The 19,795-nt window shown below is 35.2% G+C and overlaps 1 protein-coding gene across 1 annotated transcript; it reads right to left on the reverse strand.

Annotated features, from left to right (window-relative positions):
• Positions 1–989: 989 nt before the first annotated feature.
• Positions 990–17,894, reverse strand: EPYC (epiphycan). The gene is made up of 6 exons (XM_030261130.4): positions 17,718–17,894; positions 7,533–7,686; positions 5,031–5,189; positions 4,232–4,434; positions 2,551–2,646; positions 990–1,299 (listed from the first exon to the last, which is right to left on the reverse strand). Exons 1-6 carry the CDS (start codon positions 17,883–17,885, stop codon positions 1,129–1,131), a joined length of 951 nt encoding a protein of 316 aa, XP_030116990.1. The 5' UTR covers positions 17,886–17,894; the 3' UTR covers positions 990–1,128.
• Between the last annotated feature and the right edge of the window lie 1,901 nt (positions 17,895–19,795).

A 19,795-nucleotide genomic window follows, 5' to 3' on the forward strand; every position in this document is an offset into this window, starting at 1 on the left:
TTTACATTTTAAACGAGCATATATGTTCAGCAAGATTGAAAGGGAACTTAGATATTGAACAAATACCAGATGGTTTAGGTTGATCTGTTATGTTTAAAGGGATTTTTTTTTTTGCCAAAGTCTTTCATCAAACCTTTATCACTGAAGGTGTGCAGGGGTTATTTGCTGCTTGTCACCATAGAACTGAATGAACAGGTACCTATGTTATATCTAATGGATATTTCCTGGGGGCCTCCTCTCTAGAAAAAGGTATTAAATCTCCTCGTCTGAAGGAGAAGACTTAATCCCAAGAGAGAAATTTTCTAATATTTACCTGGAAAGCCTGTTAAACAGTAAAGCAGACATTTTTTTTGTGTGTGAATCAAGTAATTGGAAATTGAGCTGCACTAGGTGATGTGTGACTTTGGTCTCGGAATCCTGGTCCTTAGTGTATTGAACTGCAAAATTTTGTCTATGTAAATATGACAAAGGGATTTTTTACCCATTTGCTATGCAGAATAAAATCTAGTATTTCTCAAATAGGCTATATTATGTGAGATTTTTATTGCCACATAATCTGTCAGGCAAATCTATCAAAGATATAGACAACAGCTTTGGGTCTCATCAGCATTACAAAGATAAATTATTGCTGCAAAAATATAGATAGATTATGGGAGGGTAATCTGAAGGAAAGATTCTGTTTTCTAAAGAAAAAAAAATCTTTTTTGGATGTTATTTGTACTTTTCAAAAATGAAGGAATCTTTAATGAAATAAGTAGAAAAATTGATGTATCTCTGAGAGAATGATATCTAATTAAAATAAAACCCAATAAATAATCAATTTTGTACACAATCTTATTTTTATTTCTTTATTTACCATGTAATATTTAGACTTTAATATGTAAAAATTATTTAAATTTAGAATTCATACATTAGATCTGAACAATTCAGCAAAAATTTTGCATTTGCATTGCTTTTGTAGTAAAGTATTTTTCTTGGTATTACTAAATAATTTGCGGTTGGGTAGATAATGGATTTGTCATTTAGCATTTCATAATCTTCTCAGTATCTCCGTAATCAATTCCAATATTAACAGAAATATTTCCCAAATAAATGAAGTTTGTAAAAATTAATCTCGGTTAATGTTGCTTAGATGAGGTTACCAACTGGCAAACGGGGTAGACACATGTATGCGTAAGGTGTTTTGCTCAGGTTGATGGGATTACCATCCAGTCTGATGTCTTCAAGAGCCCTACGCACATAAGTAAAATCTCTCATTTTGCAGAAAGTATCTTCATGCATCTCTTGAATGTTGTTGTTCTAAAAGAAAACAAGCAAACAAAAAAGAATCTATCAGAATAGTTACCTGAAAGTAATTTTTTACTCTGGAACACCATTTATGGACATATTTTCAGTGTCTAGAAAGATACTTGTTTGAGCTCAAGGGCCCAGATTGTGGTGATAAGTCATCAACAGTGAAATCTTCCAGGCAGGGGAACATTTCTTGGCCAATGTAAAGCTTCAAAACTAAGTAACTCAAACTATGTAGAAGAGACAGGCTTTGAAGGAGGAGCCTGGTAGAAGTATAGAGCATTTTCATTTCCAGATTATAGTGAAAAGCCATATTAAGACAAATTTGATCCACAATAGGCCAGTCCAAAAATCATAGAAACATAATAATCATCCTGACATCTTAATATGCCTCAACCTGCAAAGGTACGACACTGTAATTTGATCGGTGGCAATTTCTTTCCTCCCAGCCCTCTCATTAGTTTAACTCACACCTGTATATATACTGGCAAAATTGAATGCTTTTGGTTTTATTCCTTTGATATACGTTTCTCTTACATGCCTTATATTCACTGAGCTTCCATTCTTGAAGCGAACCATTATCAACCATGAATTGCTGGAATACAGCATTATCAGAAAGCTGGGACTAAAAAGATCATTACCTAAAATGAGGGCTGTCTGAAAATTGTCCCCTTCTCCATTCCTTTACTATTGAAAAATTGGTGTGGAAAAAGTCCTATTTACTAACTTTTTTCTGCAGCACATAGCACTGAATATTTAATTTACAGACACAAACAGGTGAAAAGGAAGTCAGCTGGCAGGCAGAGAGTTTCAATAAATTTACTTACTGAAAGATCGAGGTTAAATGATGTGAGGTACATTACATTGCTTACTGAAAGGTTTTTTCTGTATGATGCAATAAGTAAAAACATCTGATAAAACTGTAAACCGGCACAAGAGGAGATAAAGGGAAATAAGCAGAGCTGGAAAAGGTTAAGGAAGGATTCAGAAACAAATTATTAGATCATAGTAATTTTAGAATTTGATTTTTGAAAAATACTCTATTACAAATTCTGAAAATTAATGCTTAGCTGAGCTAAATTTTACTTCTCTAAAATACTTCAATCACTAGGTAATTTTATGTTTCCCATAGCTTGTTAGTCAAAAGAACACTTTTTGGATAAACAGAAGAAACACTACAAGACAAATATTTGCCCTTCTGAGTTGTGTATACTCTTTGAGTGTGATATAAAAAGCCATTTCATGATGTATGAAGCCTACCTGAAGATGAAGAGCTTGGAGGCTTTCAGGGAGAGGCAATGGAATGTGATCCAGGTTATTGTCAGTGATATAAAGATGCTGTAGTCCGTCTAGATTCTAGAGGAAAATGGAAGAAAACAGGGGGAAATGACAGATATATTTGAAAATCTCTGGCCAGTAAGTTTGAAATCTATCACTGCAATGAGCATCACTGGATTGCAAAACATTTCATTTCAGAATGATATGGTGAAAAGACAAATTCAAAGACAGTCATGAACTCTGATTTGCATAGGTTAAGAATTTTGCTGATAAGGGTTAGGTGTTCATATTAAAATGAAGGGGAAAATGTTTTTCAAATAGCTACAGAATTATTAAAGATGTAATTTTAATGATTACATTGTTTCCTTTCTTTTGTGACAAGGCTACTCAATTTTGCAGAAGTGTATTATGTTGAAGTAAATTATAACTGTATAAAAAATTCCTGAGTTAAAAATACATTTCTCATTCCATTACAGAAGGTAAATAATTTTCTCCCTAGACTTGTTGGAGGAATGAGTGCTTAGAAATCTGGCAGACACCATAGCTAGGCTGCTCACCGTGGTCTTTGAAAGTCACAGAGATCAGGAGAAGTGGCTGAGGACTGGAGGTAAGCCAGTGTCACTCCTATCTACAAAAAGGGCAAGGTGGATGTAGGGAACTACCATTCAGTCAGCTTCACCTCCATCCCTAGAAAGGTGATGGAGTGCCTCATTCCAGAGGCCATCTTGAGCCCCAGGGATGATAAGAAGGTAACCAGGAGTAGCCAGAATGGATTCACTAAAGGTAAATCATGCTTGACCAACCTGATTGCCTTCTAAAAGGAAGCAACTACCAGAATGGATGAGGAGAAAACACTGAATATTTTCTACCCTGACTTCAGCAAGGCTTTCTCTCATAGTATACTCTTAGCAAATTCAGGAAGTGTGGACTGGAAGAGTGGAGAGTGAAATGGGTTGAGAACTGACAGAGTGGCAGATCCCAGAAGGACATAATAACCAATGGTGCAGTCTAGTGGGAGGTCTGCCACTGATGCTGTCCCTCAAGGTTCAGTGCTGGGCCAGTATTGTTTAACATGTTCATCAGTGACTTGGGTGGAGGGACAGATGCCTTCTCAGCAAGTTCACTAATGACACAAAGCTGGGAGGAGTGGCTGATACCCCAGAGGGCTGTGCAGCCCTCCAGAATGACCCCAACAGGCTGGAGACATGGGCTGAAAAGAACCATCTGAAATTCCATAAAGGCAAATGCAGGGTCCTGCACCTGGTAAAAAGTAACCAGAAGTACAGACTGGAGGCCGATCTGCTGTAGAGCGGCTCTGCAGAGAAGGACCCGGGGGTCCTGGTGGACAACAAGTTGTCCATGAGCCACCAGTGCCCTTGTGGCCAAGACGGCCAATGGAGTCCTGGATTACATTAGGAAAAGAATTGCCAGAAGGTCAAGGGAGGTGATTCTGCCCCTCTGCTCAGCCCTGGTGAGGCACATCTGGAGTGCTGTGTCCAGTTCTGGGCTCCTCAGGACAAGACAGAGACATGGAGCTCCTTAAGCAGGTGGCTACAAAGATGACTGGGGGACTGGAGCATCTCTCTCATGAGAATAGGCTACACTTCTAATCACATCATCTGGAGAGAGGAAGAAAATATTTTCCCATCACACCTAAACTTACTTTAAATGCCTCATTTGGTATCCCTCTGCGACCAAGCCTGTTCTTACTAACATCAATGAATGTTAAAGTAGATGGTAACTCAGGGAGTTGCCTTATCCTGTTGTCACGGAGCACCAACTCCTGAAGTTGAGGCAATCTCCAGAAGGCATCCTTGTGGATATCTGATATGACGTTTGCAGTCAAATCAATCCTCTTTAAATGGTCTGGCAGAGAAATAAGATACAACAAACTTATAAGAATGCATTTCCTGAAATTTAAAAAAACCCTGCCTGTGTCATTTTTTGTACATCTTTCAGTGAAAGACTGCAAAGTTGAGTTTTAAGATTTCTGTGCATTTTGGGAAACTTATAAATTATTAGTGTTCAGAAAAATGACACTTAAAGGGAAATAAATGTATTTTCTACTACCTTGTTCCACATTTCTTTATTTCAACCCTTTCCTATATGAAAGAAATTTGATATATTAACTTCTTTATAAAATACACTCAAACATTTTTCCAATTTAAAAAACACCAAAATTTAATTGACTATTTGGGGGGGTTTATTACTCTTCTAAAGATGATTGCAAGTATCAGCAAAAATATTAATGATCATTGTAATTTATCATAATTTGGAAGTTTGACAGAGAATCTGCATCTAATGTATGGACCTTTATGCTCCAAAGTAACAAAATGAATGTGCATTTATGTGTAAAATTTATCATAATCTAACATTATATAAATATATCACTATATATCTGGTTGATATGAGCCAGAAATAATCAAAATTAAAGCTGAGTTCAATAATAATTCTATCCATACTTAAGTTAGCAAAGTCATTTCTGCTGATCTTCTTGATTCTGTTATAGCGTGAATAGAAATATGTGGTTTCCTTAGGCAATGGTGGAACAGCATGAAGCTCACGATCATCACAGTAGACTGTGGTCCCTAGACATGTACACAAAAGGCAAGTGGGAAGACCTATCAAGGAATTTAACAGAAAACACTTTGTTAGAAAGGACATGAATAAAAATCATACTAAATTACTACAATGACATGCTTACATAAGCAGCTAATGATCAGTGTTTGTCTATGGTAAAATTCACTTCCCATTCTGCTTTGATCACCAAATCATATATCATTGCAACACTAAAGCGATTAAATTATTTTTAAAATGAATTTATTTTTCTCCCTGTGCCTAGAATAACAATTAATTTGTTCTAATAAATTGTTTCTCAGACTATAATAGAATATTTGGTGACAGCAACCAGCCAGATGTTGATTTCCCCTTAAGCGAGATTTCCTCCCTCTCCCTTTTTATATTTCTTTCTACCTCTCTCTCCCCCCACCTCACATTTACTATTAAATAAAATCCATCCTAATGACTTTGGTATATGGCCTCATTTACACCTCAATTCAGGCAGAGGCATCCCTCTAACTATTTTAATAACTGGATTATAACACTTGTGACACTGACTTTTTGATACATCTTTTATGTGTGTATTATGAGAATAAATCAGCATATATGTTTATCAGTTTTTAATCCCATAGAAATACTTTTTCATGTTTTGCTCCTCCTTGTAGCAGATGGGGTGGTTTGCTCTTGTTATTTATTTATAGAATAGTAGGAGAATTCAGGAATATGAAAATGTTTTTCTCACAGATTAGTTTTTTCTCCAGGTCAGATGTGGCTACATGAGAGATGTGCCCTCTTAATCTGTCCCATTACCTGTAGGTTATTGAGGTGCCTTTTGAGGCAAGATTAAAAATTCAGTAACCAGAGTACTCTTATTTTTATGTGGTAATCTCTACTTGGACATCAAGGAGTACAATTTTCCTATTTATAAGTAAATTTTCATTTTCATGCTTTACCTAACTTTCTCCACAGAAAGAGATTAAATTGGAGAGATTGAATTGGCTGCAGAGAGTAGGTCTGATACAGGGAAAAAATTATTCACACCTTGAACTATTCTGACAAATCTAGGCCTACGTGAATATTGAGTTAAGGCTGGCTGACATTTTTTCATAATATTGCAACATAGTGTAGGGAAAGGGTTTCACCCTGTCCTATTTTTGATCCTGGAGGAATGGTATTTTTCACCTATGTCTGGTGGACACTGAAAAAAAACAGAGGTAGGGGAAGAATTCAAAAAGTTATCAATGAGAAAAATGATCTTGGCTAAGTGTTACTAAGACTTATAGTCTTTTATTGAGTACTAGGCCAATAGCAGCAACCTCTACCAGGAAAATATGTAGCTAAAAAAAGGAAGACAAAAGAGAAATCGGATTTTATATATTAAGGTCTTGAGCATTTCTTTAGTTGATGCACTACTTGATTTGCATCCAGTAATCAAAAATGCAGATACAGAATTCATCATATACAATATTTACAGGATATAATGTAAAATTTTTTGATTTGTTTTGACAGTGTATATTTTTGCCTGGTCAAGCTCACTTGTAGTATGTACCAAAATAAGACTAATATGTATTATTACCAAAATAATAATATGTAATATTAATTTCACCGAATGCACAATTTTGGAAGCAAGAACTCTGGGTTTTATGTTTGGGGTTGTTTTTTTTTTTTTTCCCCCATTTCATTTTTCTTCTATGGCACTCAGCTCTAGTATTGGGCATAGTAGAAAATAGGATTTTCCTGTTACTGTATGTTGATCACTGTACAACACAAAGATCCCTCACAGAATTTGATAACTATAGTGAACTTTACCTACTATAATTTGGAGGAGCTTCTGACAAATGCCAAAAATTGCAGTGCAAAAATTGTGGGGGGGAGAGACGGATTATGTTTCACAATTTTAATTCTCCTGCCAGATTTATAAAGTTTTTCCAGTATTGATAGTCAGAGGAACTGAAAACCATCTGCATTAAAAAGTTCTAGATAACTCCCTTTCTTTAAGTTTTTCACTTTTTATAGTTTTCTTGGTCAAAAATTATTCAACATTTTAATTATACTTTTTAGGAATACATTTATAAAAAACATGTCACAAATCATTATAAGTAAAGGCAGTTGATAATGATATTGAAATATAAGACAGAAAAACAAGTACTGGTAGTATTTCCAGCCATCAGCAAATTTTCAAGTCATAAATCTTTGCTGGCACAGTTCTTTTCATAGTGAAATAGTATGAAAATCTTTTGGCTAGGCACCTATCTGACTTTGGAGGATTTGAGATAGGCATGTTGTATCTTTCTTCAATAAGAGACATACAGAAATGATGTACTTCATTTTCAGTAAAAAAGAAATCAAAATGAGCTTGCTCAAAATCAACACTACACACAAAACCATTTCTCTTTCCTACTAACCATCTTGAGTCTGGGGTCCAAGAACCCCTGACCCCTGTGCTGAAGACCCATCAATTAATTTTGGTGTTGATGCTTCATCCTCAGTTTCTTCTGTCAATGGCTCAGAGGAATGACTCTCTTGAATTACAGAAGGTAGTTTTGTCCCAATGTTTGTCTAGGGAAAATGAAAAGGAATTGTTACTGGTTACTTCCCATGGAAGCTGTTCCTCTTCCAGTTACTCATATTCTCCCACTAGAGGTCACATTTTTTCTGAGTTTTAGTGCTTGAGCTGCATTTTATCCAAAAGGTATAAACAATTCTGATGGTATATAAGTAATTTATGAAAATCCAGCATACTTGTTTACTTTTTATCTCAGTGTTTTAAGTGGTTTTTATGTATGCAACATACATGCACATACTACACATGTATATACTTCATTACTGAGAATATATAGTAGCAAAATTATTTTTATGAAGTTATTTAAAGATAAATTAGATTTGTGATAAAAATTGATAAGCTGCATGTGAAAAATGAACATTTGCTATGAAATATCAAAAAACTGCAAGTCATTTACCATAAAATTTTAAATTGTACCATCATAAATCCAAATCTAGTGTAGGTGTTCAGGCTCTGCTTAGAACACTAACATGATTTAAAAATATTACTAAATAATCCTGAACTCCAGCTTCACATACAACTTTCTAATATGTTAAAGACTGGTTAATTTCATTCATTAGTAGCTGAATTATGTAGTATGAAAAAACTGATATAGATAAAAATACTGGATAAAACCTTGGTTTTAAAACACTTATAAAATTTGGAAGATCCTTGCATGGAACTAGAAAGCCTAATTTTTTTGTCTTTCACTCAACATAACTAATCAAAGCAGTAAATTTGACAGGTTAAATCTAATTCTAAAAATGTATTCTTTTGATTTTCCTATATGACAATTCAGGATAAAAATTAAATTCTTGTATCACATCACTGCTCATAAATAGAGTATTGCAGATTTGCCAGGCTTGTTGTAGAGGGGTCCATGTTAGCAAAGAGACAGAGTTGTTTTCTGTAATCACCCAGACGTAGTTGTGTAATCTTTGCAAGTTACTTTCCCACCACATCTCCATTTCCCCATGTGTAATAATATTGTCCAGCTGAGCCAGAGCCCCTTTTGAAAGTGCACTCTTTATTCTTCAAAACCAAAACTATTAATTAGTGTCATTATAAGGTTTTGCACATGTGAGGTGCTGTTAAAAATGTAGGTAATGCATTTAACCCTGTGGTGCTGCACCACTGTGCTGCAGTTAGCACTCCTTATCTTTTTGTAAGGCACAGCCAAATATAGGAATTTTGTCACAGTATCATTATTCCAATTGCAAAGGCACCAAAGCCCAAAATTCTGTTTCAGTTTTCATCCACCTCAGCTTTCTAGCAAAACACCACCACAAAACTATTGAATCCTAAGTTTTTCACCTGGCCAAGCATTTCCTTTTTTGACCCCATCCCACAGCTACTGCTTTCTTTGTTGTGTCCATGAAGAACTAGTTGAAATCAATCACAGTAGTGTTCATAATTTCTAATTGTAAAAGACAGGTAAAAAGTAATGGCATCCAGACTGGCCAAATAGTTAGAATTTTTAAAAAATGATTTTGTATGTAGACAATAGAAGTTAAAGGAATGAAACCACCTAACATCTGGATTCCAAGCACAGGCAAATCTTTGCTGTATTTGATCCCTATTTGAATCTCTTTGTATGTGTATATATATTTAATATGTAACCAGCAACTCAAGGAATGGATTCTGCCCTTCTACTCTGTTCTTGTGAGACTTCACCTGCAGTACTATATCCAGCACTGGAGTCTCCAGCACAAGGAGGACATGGAGCAAGTCCAGAGGAGAGCCAAGAAGATGAAGACAGGCTGAGAGAGTTGGGGTTCTTCAGCCCAGAGAAAAGAAGACCTTATAGCATCTCTTCAATGCCTAAAGGGGACCTACAAGAAATCTGGAGAGAGACTTTTTAGAAGGACATGTAGTGATAGGACAAGGGGGAATGGCTTGAGGCTGAAACCTTTATATATTATTAAACCATTTACTGTGAGAGTGCTGAGGCATTGGAAATGGTTGCCCAGAGAATTTATGGATTCCCTTGCTCAAGGCAAGGTTGGATGGGGCTTTGAGCAACCTGGGCTAGTTCAAAGTGTCCATGTTCATGGCAGGGGGGTTGGAAGTAGAAGATCTTGGTCCCTTACAACACAAACAATTATATGATTCTATGAACTGTGAAAATTTTAGAAAACAACAATTCACATCTCATAATAGATTATCTTGCAGCATAGCTATTTATAATTACAAGCAATATTAAGCATTATGATCTTGGATTGCCTTAGAACATCTAAATAGCTACCTAAAATCTAATTTTTTTGTATATAAATAATTTGGTTTAGGCTATATAATGGCAATATGTTCAAATATTTTATATCAATTTGTTTCACTGAAGACAGAGAACATTTTAGGTTTTCTGTATATTCTTTAGTTATATTCTACTAAGCCACAGATGCTATTACTAATTAGAGTTTATGGATAAAAATGCCCCAATACAGTTACCAAGATAATAACCTCACAAAATACAAGGTAATCAAATGAACATTTGATGACCTTCAGCTGAACTGAGTAACTTGATGTAAGTAAGAGTAAGGATATACCTTGTCCTTTTGTGCAGATAAATACACAATGCTACCATCTGTAGCACTGACAGTAGACAGCTTAACCAGGAATGGACTTGGGGACAAATCAAAAGAAGGCTTTGGGAACAGAGGAAATGGGACAGCTGTTCTCCAAATGGAGGAAGCCTAGAGGGAGAGATACATTCCATGCTTTTATTGACCCACGTTAGTGCTGCATTAAAGTTCTTGCACATGCTGTCTACTTCTTCACCAGATTTGTAGAACTCAGATAAGAATCCCTCTTCTGAACTTCAGAATTAAATCCAGAGATTTAAGATCTGTTTATGCCTTTATATGCAACTTTTGTTCTATTGAAAGTAATCTGTAGAAGAGTATTTTCAAGATAGGCTTTGTAATTAGGCTTCAGACCAAAGATAATTTTCTTTTCACTTGTTATGAGGTTTGGGTCATTTACACTGACTGCACATTTGGGACATGCTCTATGGAATTTACAATCTGGGGATTTGTTATTTACTTTATGCTTTCTGAGGGTTCTTGATTAATCACTGCAGCTGTTGGGTAGCAAAACAGAGGTGTTAACCTCTAGTACTTCCATTTCTATGCTGTTTTCTCTTTCTTACTGTAGGATGTTACCTAGATTTGCAGATACACAGTTAAAAGCCTCCCAGCAATTTCCTTGCAAATGCACTATATCTGGGGTTTAGGGAAGCTCTTCCAAGTAGTTAGCATTATCTATTCTGTCTCCTGCAGTTATGAGTGTCATAAGAAAACAAAAGTTATTGATGTTAACTTAATGATGCTGCAATTTTTATACTTGTAACAGAGTAGGAGTTCACTGATATATGTGTTTTACATACCAGACCCAGAGCATGAGCACTATTTTCTTGCTGTACATAACTTGGACTTGAACCAGTGACCTTAAGGTAAAAGTCTGTTTCCCATTATTTGTCATCTGATCCATGCAGCTTTGTATCGTCTACAAGTTTGATAAATCATGTGAAATTGTAACAAGACAAAGATGTTTCTTGGACTATTTGCTGTATAGAATAATCCCTCATTTTCCAGATGTTTGTTTATTTTTGGCAACCGGACTTCACTAAAAAAAAAATAAAAATTGAAACACAAATTATTGTATATCACTTAATAGCATTATTTTCCATAGGGTTTTTTGGAGGAAGGTGGGAGCCTGGAATTAGGCAGGGAGTGGACTTGTATTTCATCTGGTACTTAAAGAAATATTCTTTGTGAAAACTCACAAAGCAGGAAGAACATTATAGAGAAATACAATAAGGTATGTTTCTCTTTGCCAATAGTTACAAGTCTTCAAATAATAATCTGCCTTTTAAGACACTTTTATTACACAGCATAAGAAAACTGAACGGGTATAATGTCACCTATCTTTGGCCATCTATGTGGTCAATAGTTACCCTACTCTGTCTTTGGAATCAATCAAGAGATTTAGAGAATACCAGTGCAGATTAATCCCAGAGCATGCCAAAGGACAGTGATATCTTTCCTAAGATTACATGGAGTACCTACTTTTTCCCCCATCCTATATTTATCCAATGTGACTATTTTCTGTGAAAGTTCTTAGTGGGGCTGGCCAATTCAGAGGCACTTTGAGCCCAAGAAGTCACAAAAGTCAAGAATGCAGAAATCAGAACACATCAGTTAGTGATAAAACGCAATTTTATCACTGGTAAATCCAGTTTGCAACTTGCCATCCATAAGCTGGGAATTTAGTTTATATTAGCATCGCTTCACAGTCAGTACAGAAAGAGACGAAACTTCTGAAAAGCAGCTTCAGACATTGGCTACAGAAATGCATTTTAGGGTGGGCTCTTCAGGTATCTGTATCTCACCATTGACAATAAAAGATGCAAGACAAACAAAAGACTAGGAGAGGCTCAGGAGTTTATTTTATGTATCTTTTTTATGTGTCTATTTTATGTCTACATCTTTTAGGATCAAAGCTGATGTATTACATGTGATAAGTTTAAATCCACAGGAGAATCTGAACTGTGTTCTGTTTCAGTGTTTCTTTAACTGCAAAAATACATTTAATACACAAATAAAAATTCAAAACTTTAAAAGAGGCATTTTAACCTTGAAGGGACAGTTGTTCCACACACTGACTCATCAAAAGGAACTGGTTTCTCGCATAGCTGTTTTGAAACTACCAAAGACTTACAAGAAAATATCTAATTATGGTAGAAGTTATTCATAGACTCACAGAATGGTTTGGGTTGGATGGGATCATGAAAATCATCTATTTCCAATCCCCTTGCCGCAGGCAGGGAGGTTTGCTTTCCTTTTTAAAAGTGGCTTAAACTTATTCTCAAAATTTGCATTTGAAGACTTATTTTCTCCTTTTGTTCTATGTTAAAAAGAAATAAAATTGTTAGCCACTGCAGACAAGTGAATAACAAGAGGTGTAGTCAAAACCTTTCTGAAAAACTAGAAGAATTCCTATTTGGGTATAAAGCTTCAAATGATAAGTTTGATTCTCTGATCAACTATGTGGCTATGTGACTTGTACATGACTTGTACCAATTAATAGGGTTTTTTCAAAATGTATATGATATTCTGAAAAGTCATTGCATATCCACTTTGAAATCTCTTTACCAACCACAAAGATGGGAATGTGTAATCCTCTCTAACTCTGCAGTATGGCAAGAGTTGTTCAAGCATGGGTCCTCTTCATGTGTGTTATGCCAACAGGAGAGACGGTTTGTGTGTATGCACACAGACATGAACAAATGTGTGTGTGTAACTCAAGTTCTGAGCTTTGTTTGTTATTATTAATTTTATTCAAATTCAACAAACTATCAACTAATGCTAATCAAAATGCATCAAATATTAGACTTCCACTGTGTTTCTGTCTGAATATTTTGTGGATCATATTTTACAGCTCACCTCTTTTGTGTAAACTGACCTAAACCAACCTGTATTTAACTCCCTTGCTTTTCTGCTTATTCAGTGCTAGGCAAACCATTCTTGATTAAGTGCTCCTTTGCTTTTCAACCTCACTGATAGCCTATTTTAGCAATGAAAATATTTTTTCCGATGCTACTATTTTTTAATTCTTATTTTTCTAACTTAGTTTTTCCTATCTAAAGAAAAATCAACTGATTATATTTAACAGACACTGTCATAAAATTGCAGTGCCATTTTATTTGGCATTAGTAGCTGATGTATACAACAATCTCTCTCCACAATTTGTTTTTCTCACGCATTTTCCAAACAAAGTTTTAGTTTCAAAAAGGGAAAAAGTTAGAAGCTCACACAATAATTTCTTTGAGAGTCTGGCTTGATTCTATTCATTTTAAAGAAGGAAATCTCTCTTTGTATATACTTTCAGAGCAGCTGGCCACTTGACTGTGGCCTCTGGACCCTATCATGATATAAATATTAATTCAAAATACTAATGAACTCTGAAGAAAAGGGGAGATACATCAGCTCATGTTTATACTGTTACTGTCTGTTTCAGAAGATAAATCCAACACAAAGCCTGTACACTTAGGGTGACATTTCTTTGCCATAGCTTTCTCCTTGAGTACCTTGGAATTCTTTCCTTGATAATAGGCTTTTCTTTTACACTGCTTTTTTTTAGCCATTATCTGTGAAAGAGTTGATACTGCTATCTTAATGTCTCTATGCACATTTTATTTCTGAATGATATATTACTTTAAGTTTTTTCAGTAATAATTTCCATTTGGATGCAAAACATTAGCTAGATTTTCTGTGTCTCACTAACCTGGGATCTTGAAAACCATAGAATTTATAATCTCTAATGTCACCTAAAACGTGACAATGCACAGCTTTGATTGAGGATTCAATACAATTCTCACAAGTTATTCACAGCTACAATTACTTGCCCCTGCAAATATTTGCATTAAAAAAGTATTCCATGTATACATTACATAACCTTTCCAACTATAAGATTATTCCAGAATCTATGACAAAAATGGACTTCAAGCGAAGAATATCAAGAGCCATTATCTAGAAATTATTTCAGAAAAATGTTTTCAATCCAGTGGAGTGTGTGAGTATATGCACACATACAAGAGTCAATACTTCCAGAGAATGAGAATTGGCAAAATCATGAACTTGGACTCAGTCACTCTTAGTGAACTGTAATAAGATGAAAACCTCATACTAAGCCTGAAACAGTTGTCTCGGGTTTATCAAAAGTTACTTGAGGAAGACATGTGTATGGGGTCAGGCTGGGATGGAATTAACTTTCCCCATGTCATTGCTCAGTGCTGTGCTTTGTGTTTTCAGCTGAAAAGATGTTGATAATACACCAGTGCTCAGTGACTGCTGAGCAGTGCTGCACAGCACCAAGACTGTCTTTCCAACACTCCCCTCTCACCAGTAGGGCAGGGGTGGTCAAGATCTCAGGAGGGGATAGAACCAGGACAGGTGACCCAAGCTGAGCAAAGGGATATTCAGCAATAAGAGCTGAGAGAAAGGAGGCAGTGAGGGTAGGGGGTGGGCTTTCTTATTAAGGTGTTTGTCATCAGGAGCACCAGCTACATGCACTCAAGTCCTACTTCCCTGGAAGTGTTTGGCCCTCACCTGCTGATGGGAAGTAGAGAATAAATCTTTTGTTTCCCTTTGCTTCTGCATGCAGCCTTTGTTTTTCTTCATTAAACTGCCTACATGTCAACACAAGTCTTTAACCTTAATTTCTTCCGTTGTATGTCTGAGAAGGGAGAGTGAGAAAGCATTTTAATGGTCACCTTTGTAGCCAGCTAAGATCAGCCCGCCTCAATACATATCCTAAGAGAATGATTCATACTTGTCTTAGAGCATGGTATGGGGATGCCAAGCCTAATTTTAACCACACAGAATGAGTGGAAATGATCCCTTTGTAATTATCTTCAGGTCTTTCCACACTTTGGTGATTACAGACTGAATGTGTGATTACAGTACCTAATAGTCTGGAAAAGGACATGCTGACACAGGTGCTTTAGTTTAACTCCTTGAGGTGCACAGGTTAATTTCTACTTCAATTCACATTGAAATTAAAAGGAGTAGCACACTAAATGCATCTGAAGTACTAGAACTGGTCAGTCTCCTGGACCTTCTGCTAATCAGTTGGATACACAATCTTGGTAAAGTTTGCATTTTGCCAATGCGTCTAAAAATGGATTAAATAAAATTACTTCTATTTGGATATAGCTGAATTTTCAAATCTTAAATTGAGGACAGCAACAGAAAATGCTATTTGAGTTTTTTCTCCACTATTTCAGAAGTCTAAAGACATGAATCAGAGCTCTCTAAAGAGAAATTCCAGTTTTAAAGTGTTACTGCACACAGGCTAGATCTGTTGAAGGCCTGCTGTTTGTCTGGGTCTCTGTGGTATTGCTCATCATGTAAACTATGCATAATAAAAACTAACCCGTGACCTTGAATAAATATTGAATTTTACACATAGAGCCACTTGTGTTGTTCACATCATTATGATGACAAGATTTTAAGCAGTAAAATCATAACCACAATCAATAAATCAAATGTATTCTGCTTAAAACTTGGGTGACATCAGTAATATCAGTAATAATAAAAAAATTATTATATTACTTGTTTATATTAAAATATAACTTGGAAGACTTACATGCCCTATCAAATAGTATACTGACATGTCTATAAAATTTGCTTGATTCCTACAGCACTGACCACTCATATCTCCTGGGATGTGGGGAACTATGAATGCTTAGGATTCTCTTGGGTGGTAAATGGTATTAGGTATGTAAGCAAAAAAATGATTTTGGCTAAACATCTATGGAAAAAAGGCTCTCACAGGGAGGTCCATCCATATGCAAAACAAAATTCTTTTCAACTGCTGTGATGGATGAACTTCACCTGATGAATTTTAAAAAGACTGTCTGAAGAGCTCAGTAATGGAAGATAATCTTACACTGGAAAAGAAGCTTACCAGTTTACCCCGACTTTGCTTATTCCATGCCTTCTAAAAAAACCAACCTGTGTTGGGATCTCTTGTTGGGGGCAACATCAGTCATCCTGAATTTCCTTTCAGCTGAGGAAGAACACCCATCTTAACCCATTGCTTTATCTCTATCCTTCACTCAGAAACTTGGAAAGGGACACCCCATGTTTTGGTGTTATAGGACCTCACAGAGAGAGCACAGTACAGGAGAATCCCACCTACCATTAACTGCATTCCTAAGAGATCTGTTGTTTGAATGAGAAAAACTCAGTGATGAGGCACATTCAAAATAACTTCTCCCATTTCTGGGAAGTCGTTTCTGTAGGAATGATAAAGACTTCACTTCTAAGAGCAAAGAGGGACAGAAACTGTGGTATATTAATCAATGTGAAATAGAGCACAGCAACTAAAATTGATAGTGACTTTATCAGGAAAGTGAGCTCAAAGGAAAGGGAATGAGTGGCACAAGGGAAAGGTAAGGAAACGCCAAAGCAAGGTAAGTTCCTTACAGCAAAGTTCTTCTCTTAGAGTGAAAATTTATTTCCTATAAATTATAGGTTCTGATCTTAGTGCTAACTTTAAGATTATTTTTATCTCTTCAGTTCTCCTGTTATATGAAATGTAAATTATCTCTGTCCTTTGATTTCAAAGCTGTTATCCAATTTCTACCTCACATTGATGAAAGAATAGCTCCTGTCCCTCCTGCTGTAATCACGAATCTTTCCAAGGATTGTATTTTCATGAATTATGCATTGTTATGTGAAAAACTACTAAAACATTATGTATAAAAATGAAAATACCATATTATTTAAATTTATATTTGTTACTCAACTTCTATCACACAAAATCCTGAGTCACAGAGAGCTTATATTACCTTCAGGGAAGTTGTGCCAATGTCTAATCAGCAGGGTGAAAAAAACCTAACATAGCCTTTTAGTAACTGTAAAGAAATAAAGGATTGTAAAAGAGGAAGGAAGCATTTAAGTTAACAAAGTGGAGTTCCTTGCTTCTACAGGCAACATATCTTACGGGCTCATACTCTATCAGAATTTCAACAGTTTTTTCCCAGTAATTTTTCTTACTTTCCTGTGTTTAAATTCACATGTTTACCCTTTCTTTTTTGTTCCTTCTGCCACTTTCCTAACAGCAAGAGAAAACATTAGCATTTATAGCCTGACACACTTGTAGTGAACATAAACCTAAGGAAACACATTTTACAACCTCATTTAATGGGAAATGCTGGAAATCCTGTCTCAACTGGCTCTGTGCATCACCCAGACAAGTAAATGACTATGATGATTTCCAACAGAATTTGTGGAATTGCATGGAGACCTGAGGAAAACATGATACCTTTCACCTACTCTTAATGATTACCTCAAAAAACCCCAAAACAAATAGAATATATTTTGGCTGTGTTTATAGGTTAGGGAAAAAGTAAATTAACTGCAAAGGCAATTGAAACCACATAACTAGATTTGTCAGATAAGTATTTTCATGGCAAAGAAGAACTGATCAGTAGCTACTGCATTTATGCACTTCAGAAAGACAGAATAAATTAAGTTCTAATTACCTCTACTTGGTCAGACTGCTTGTTTTCATCATAGGCAAATGGATAAGGCAGCTCTCCAAGTGGTATGTCATAGAACTCAGAATCATAAATTATTGCATCACTGATAGGGGCAGCTCCAACAGACACAAAGATAAAAAATCCCAGAAAAATATTTGCAAAGGTCTGCATTCTGTTTTCTTTTCTGAAAGAGAAGAAAATGGACAGACTATAGGTACTCTAGTACTGACAAGGAATCAATGACAATTTAGTGTTACAAATACAGTACTTATATATATAAAATCCACAATATTTCTGATGAATAATTCACATTTATTTATGGTGACTCAGTACTTTAATCTGGTTTTCTTCATTAAGAGTCCCTGGAGCTGAGAATTCTTCATACTGCTTTGGCCATACTCACATAATTTAGAAAAGACTTATGGGATTTTATTGGTGTAAAAATAAACATCTAAATTTTACCCTTTCATCTAACTTCACCTATTTTCATTCCATTTAGATATGAACTTTTGAGAAACTAGAAAAAAGGTAAATTATTATATTACTCGTTTATATAATCTTTTGGAATGTAATATTATATCTCTTCTCCATCATAAAAAAAACTGAACAGAATCAAACAAACAAAACCACCAAACTGTTAGAAGACATTAGAAACTCTGTCATCTCTGGATAAGCATAATCAAAACACTTTTTACCCGTTAGTTGTTTTGTCAGAACATAATTTTACTTGGTGTAGCACATCTGGACCATACTTTTGCAAAGTTCTCGGGAGCAAAATAAAAAGTAATGTAAAAAATAAAAAGCAATATGTGTCTTCCCTCACCCTGAAGACACTAGTGCCAGTATTCTGAATTCCTCCATTATTCAATCAACACCTTTTATAAAGTAGTGTGAAATTGTGGTGTGGTGTAGTCACCTGTTCTCTTTGGAAAACAGAATTGTAAAACTGAATTATCACCCATTTAAAGTTCTCTAAAATTGAATTATCACCTATTTAAAGTACCAGAATTTTGTAAAATCGTAGAAGATTCATGCTAGGCTTGAATAATAATGTTTATGTATTCCCTTTTCCTTGTAAATGATGCATTCACTGTTATGAGATAAGATGCCTGACACAAGGCTGGGTTCAGTGTTCTTTACTTACATCTTTATTTACCTACAGCTGACATTAATTTCACCAAAGGCGCAGTGATGATGAGCAATGCATAAGTCGATTAAATTGTATTCCTTATGTGATGCCACGATAAATACTCTTATATTTAATTTCAAAATTGTAGCTACTTATAATAAAGTACAAGAAATATATGAGACTTTTTTTTTAATGTATGTACTGGGCAGCAAGCTGAATTTTAGATTCATGAAAAGAGGTCTTTATAAAGTTGGTTTAGGCATGAGGATATGAAATTCCTCTGGGGATGGTCAGTAACACAAGGCGTTCATTTTTCTCTCATATTCTTTATTCAGAAAGACTTCAGCTGCTGCTGGAAGAAGCTAGAGTCACTGGGTCTTCTCTTTGAGAAAGCTTAGATGAATTTTACCTTTCAGTATTAGCTTCCAATATTACTAAAAGTATTCTGCTTTATTTAAGAAAATTAAATAAAGTAAAAAATAGAAACTCAATCAGTCTCTGAAATAAGCAAGTATGCTAGAATTAACGGGCTTTTGTCAGTCTTTATGTTTTCTGCTGACTATTTTTGACAGAAGTGGTTTTGGTCTTGTTTTTCCTTTCCATGTCATTTATCTCAGGTGTTTCATCTATAGAGGGTGTTATCAACCCAAAATGTAGTACTAAAATATATGGTGTATATATTGCTGTAATTTTGGTGTAATAGTGTAATTTTTCCTCTGAATAAACAATTCTTAAATAAAAAATTGTTCACTATGCAAAATTGTTTTCACATCACAACTCCTAAAAATAAAAGATTTTTAAAAGGTATAAGGCTTGATAAGTATCATTTTTTGCATATATAGAGACAAAACCAGCAAATATCTATCAAAAAAATAATGTTTACCTGTGGCTATAGTATCTACACTAATTTGCAAGGTTTGCATGTCTCTATTTCCCTTTCATGTAATATATT

This window comes from Taeniopygia guttata, chromosome 1A (genome assembly GCF_048771995.1).
Source record: "Taeniopygia guttata chromosome 1A, bTaeGut7.mat, whole genome shotgun sequence".
In the NCBI taxonomy this organism is placed as follows: Eukaryota; Metazoa; Chordata; class Aves; order Passeriformes; family Estrildidae; genus Taeniopygia; species Taeniopygia guttata.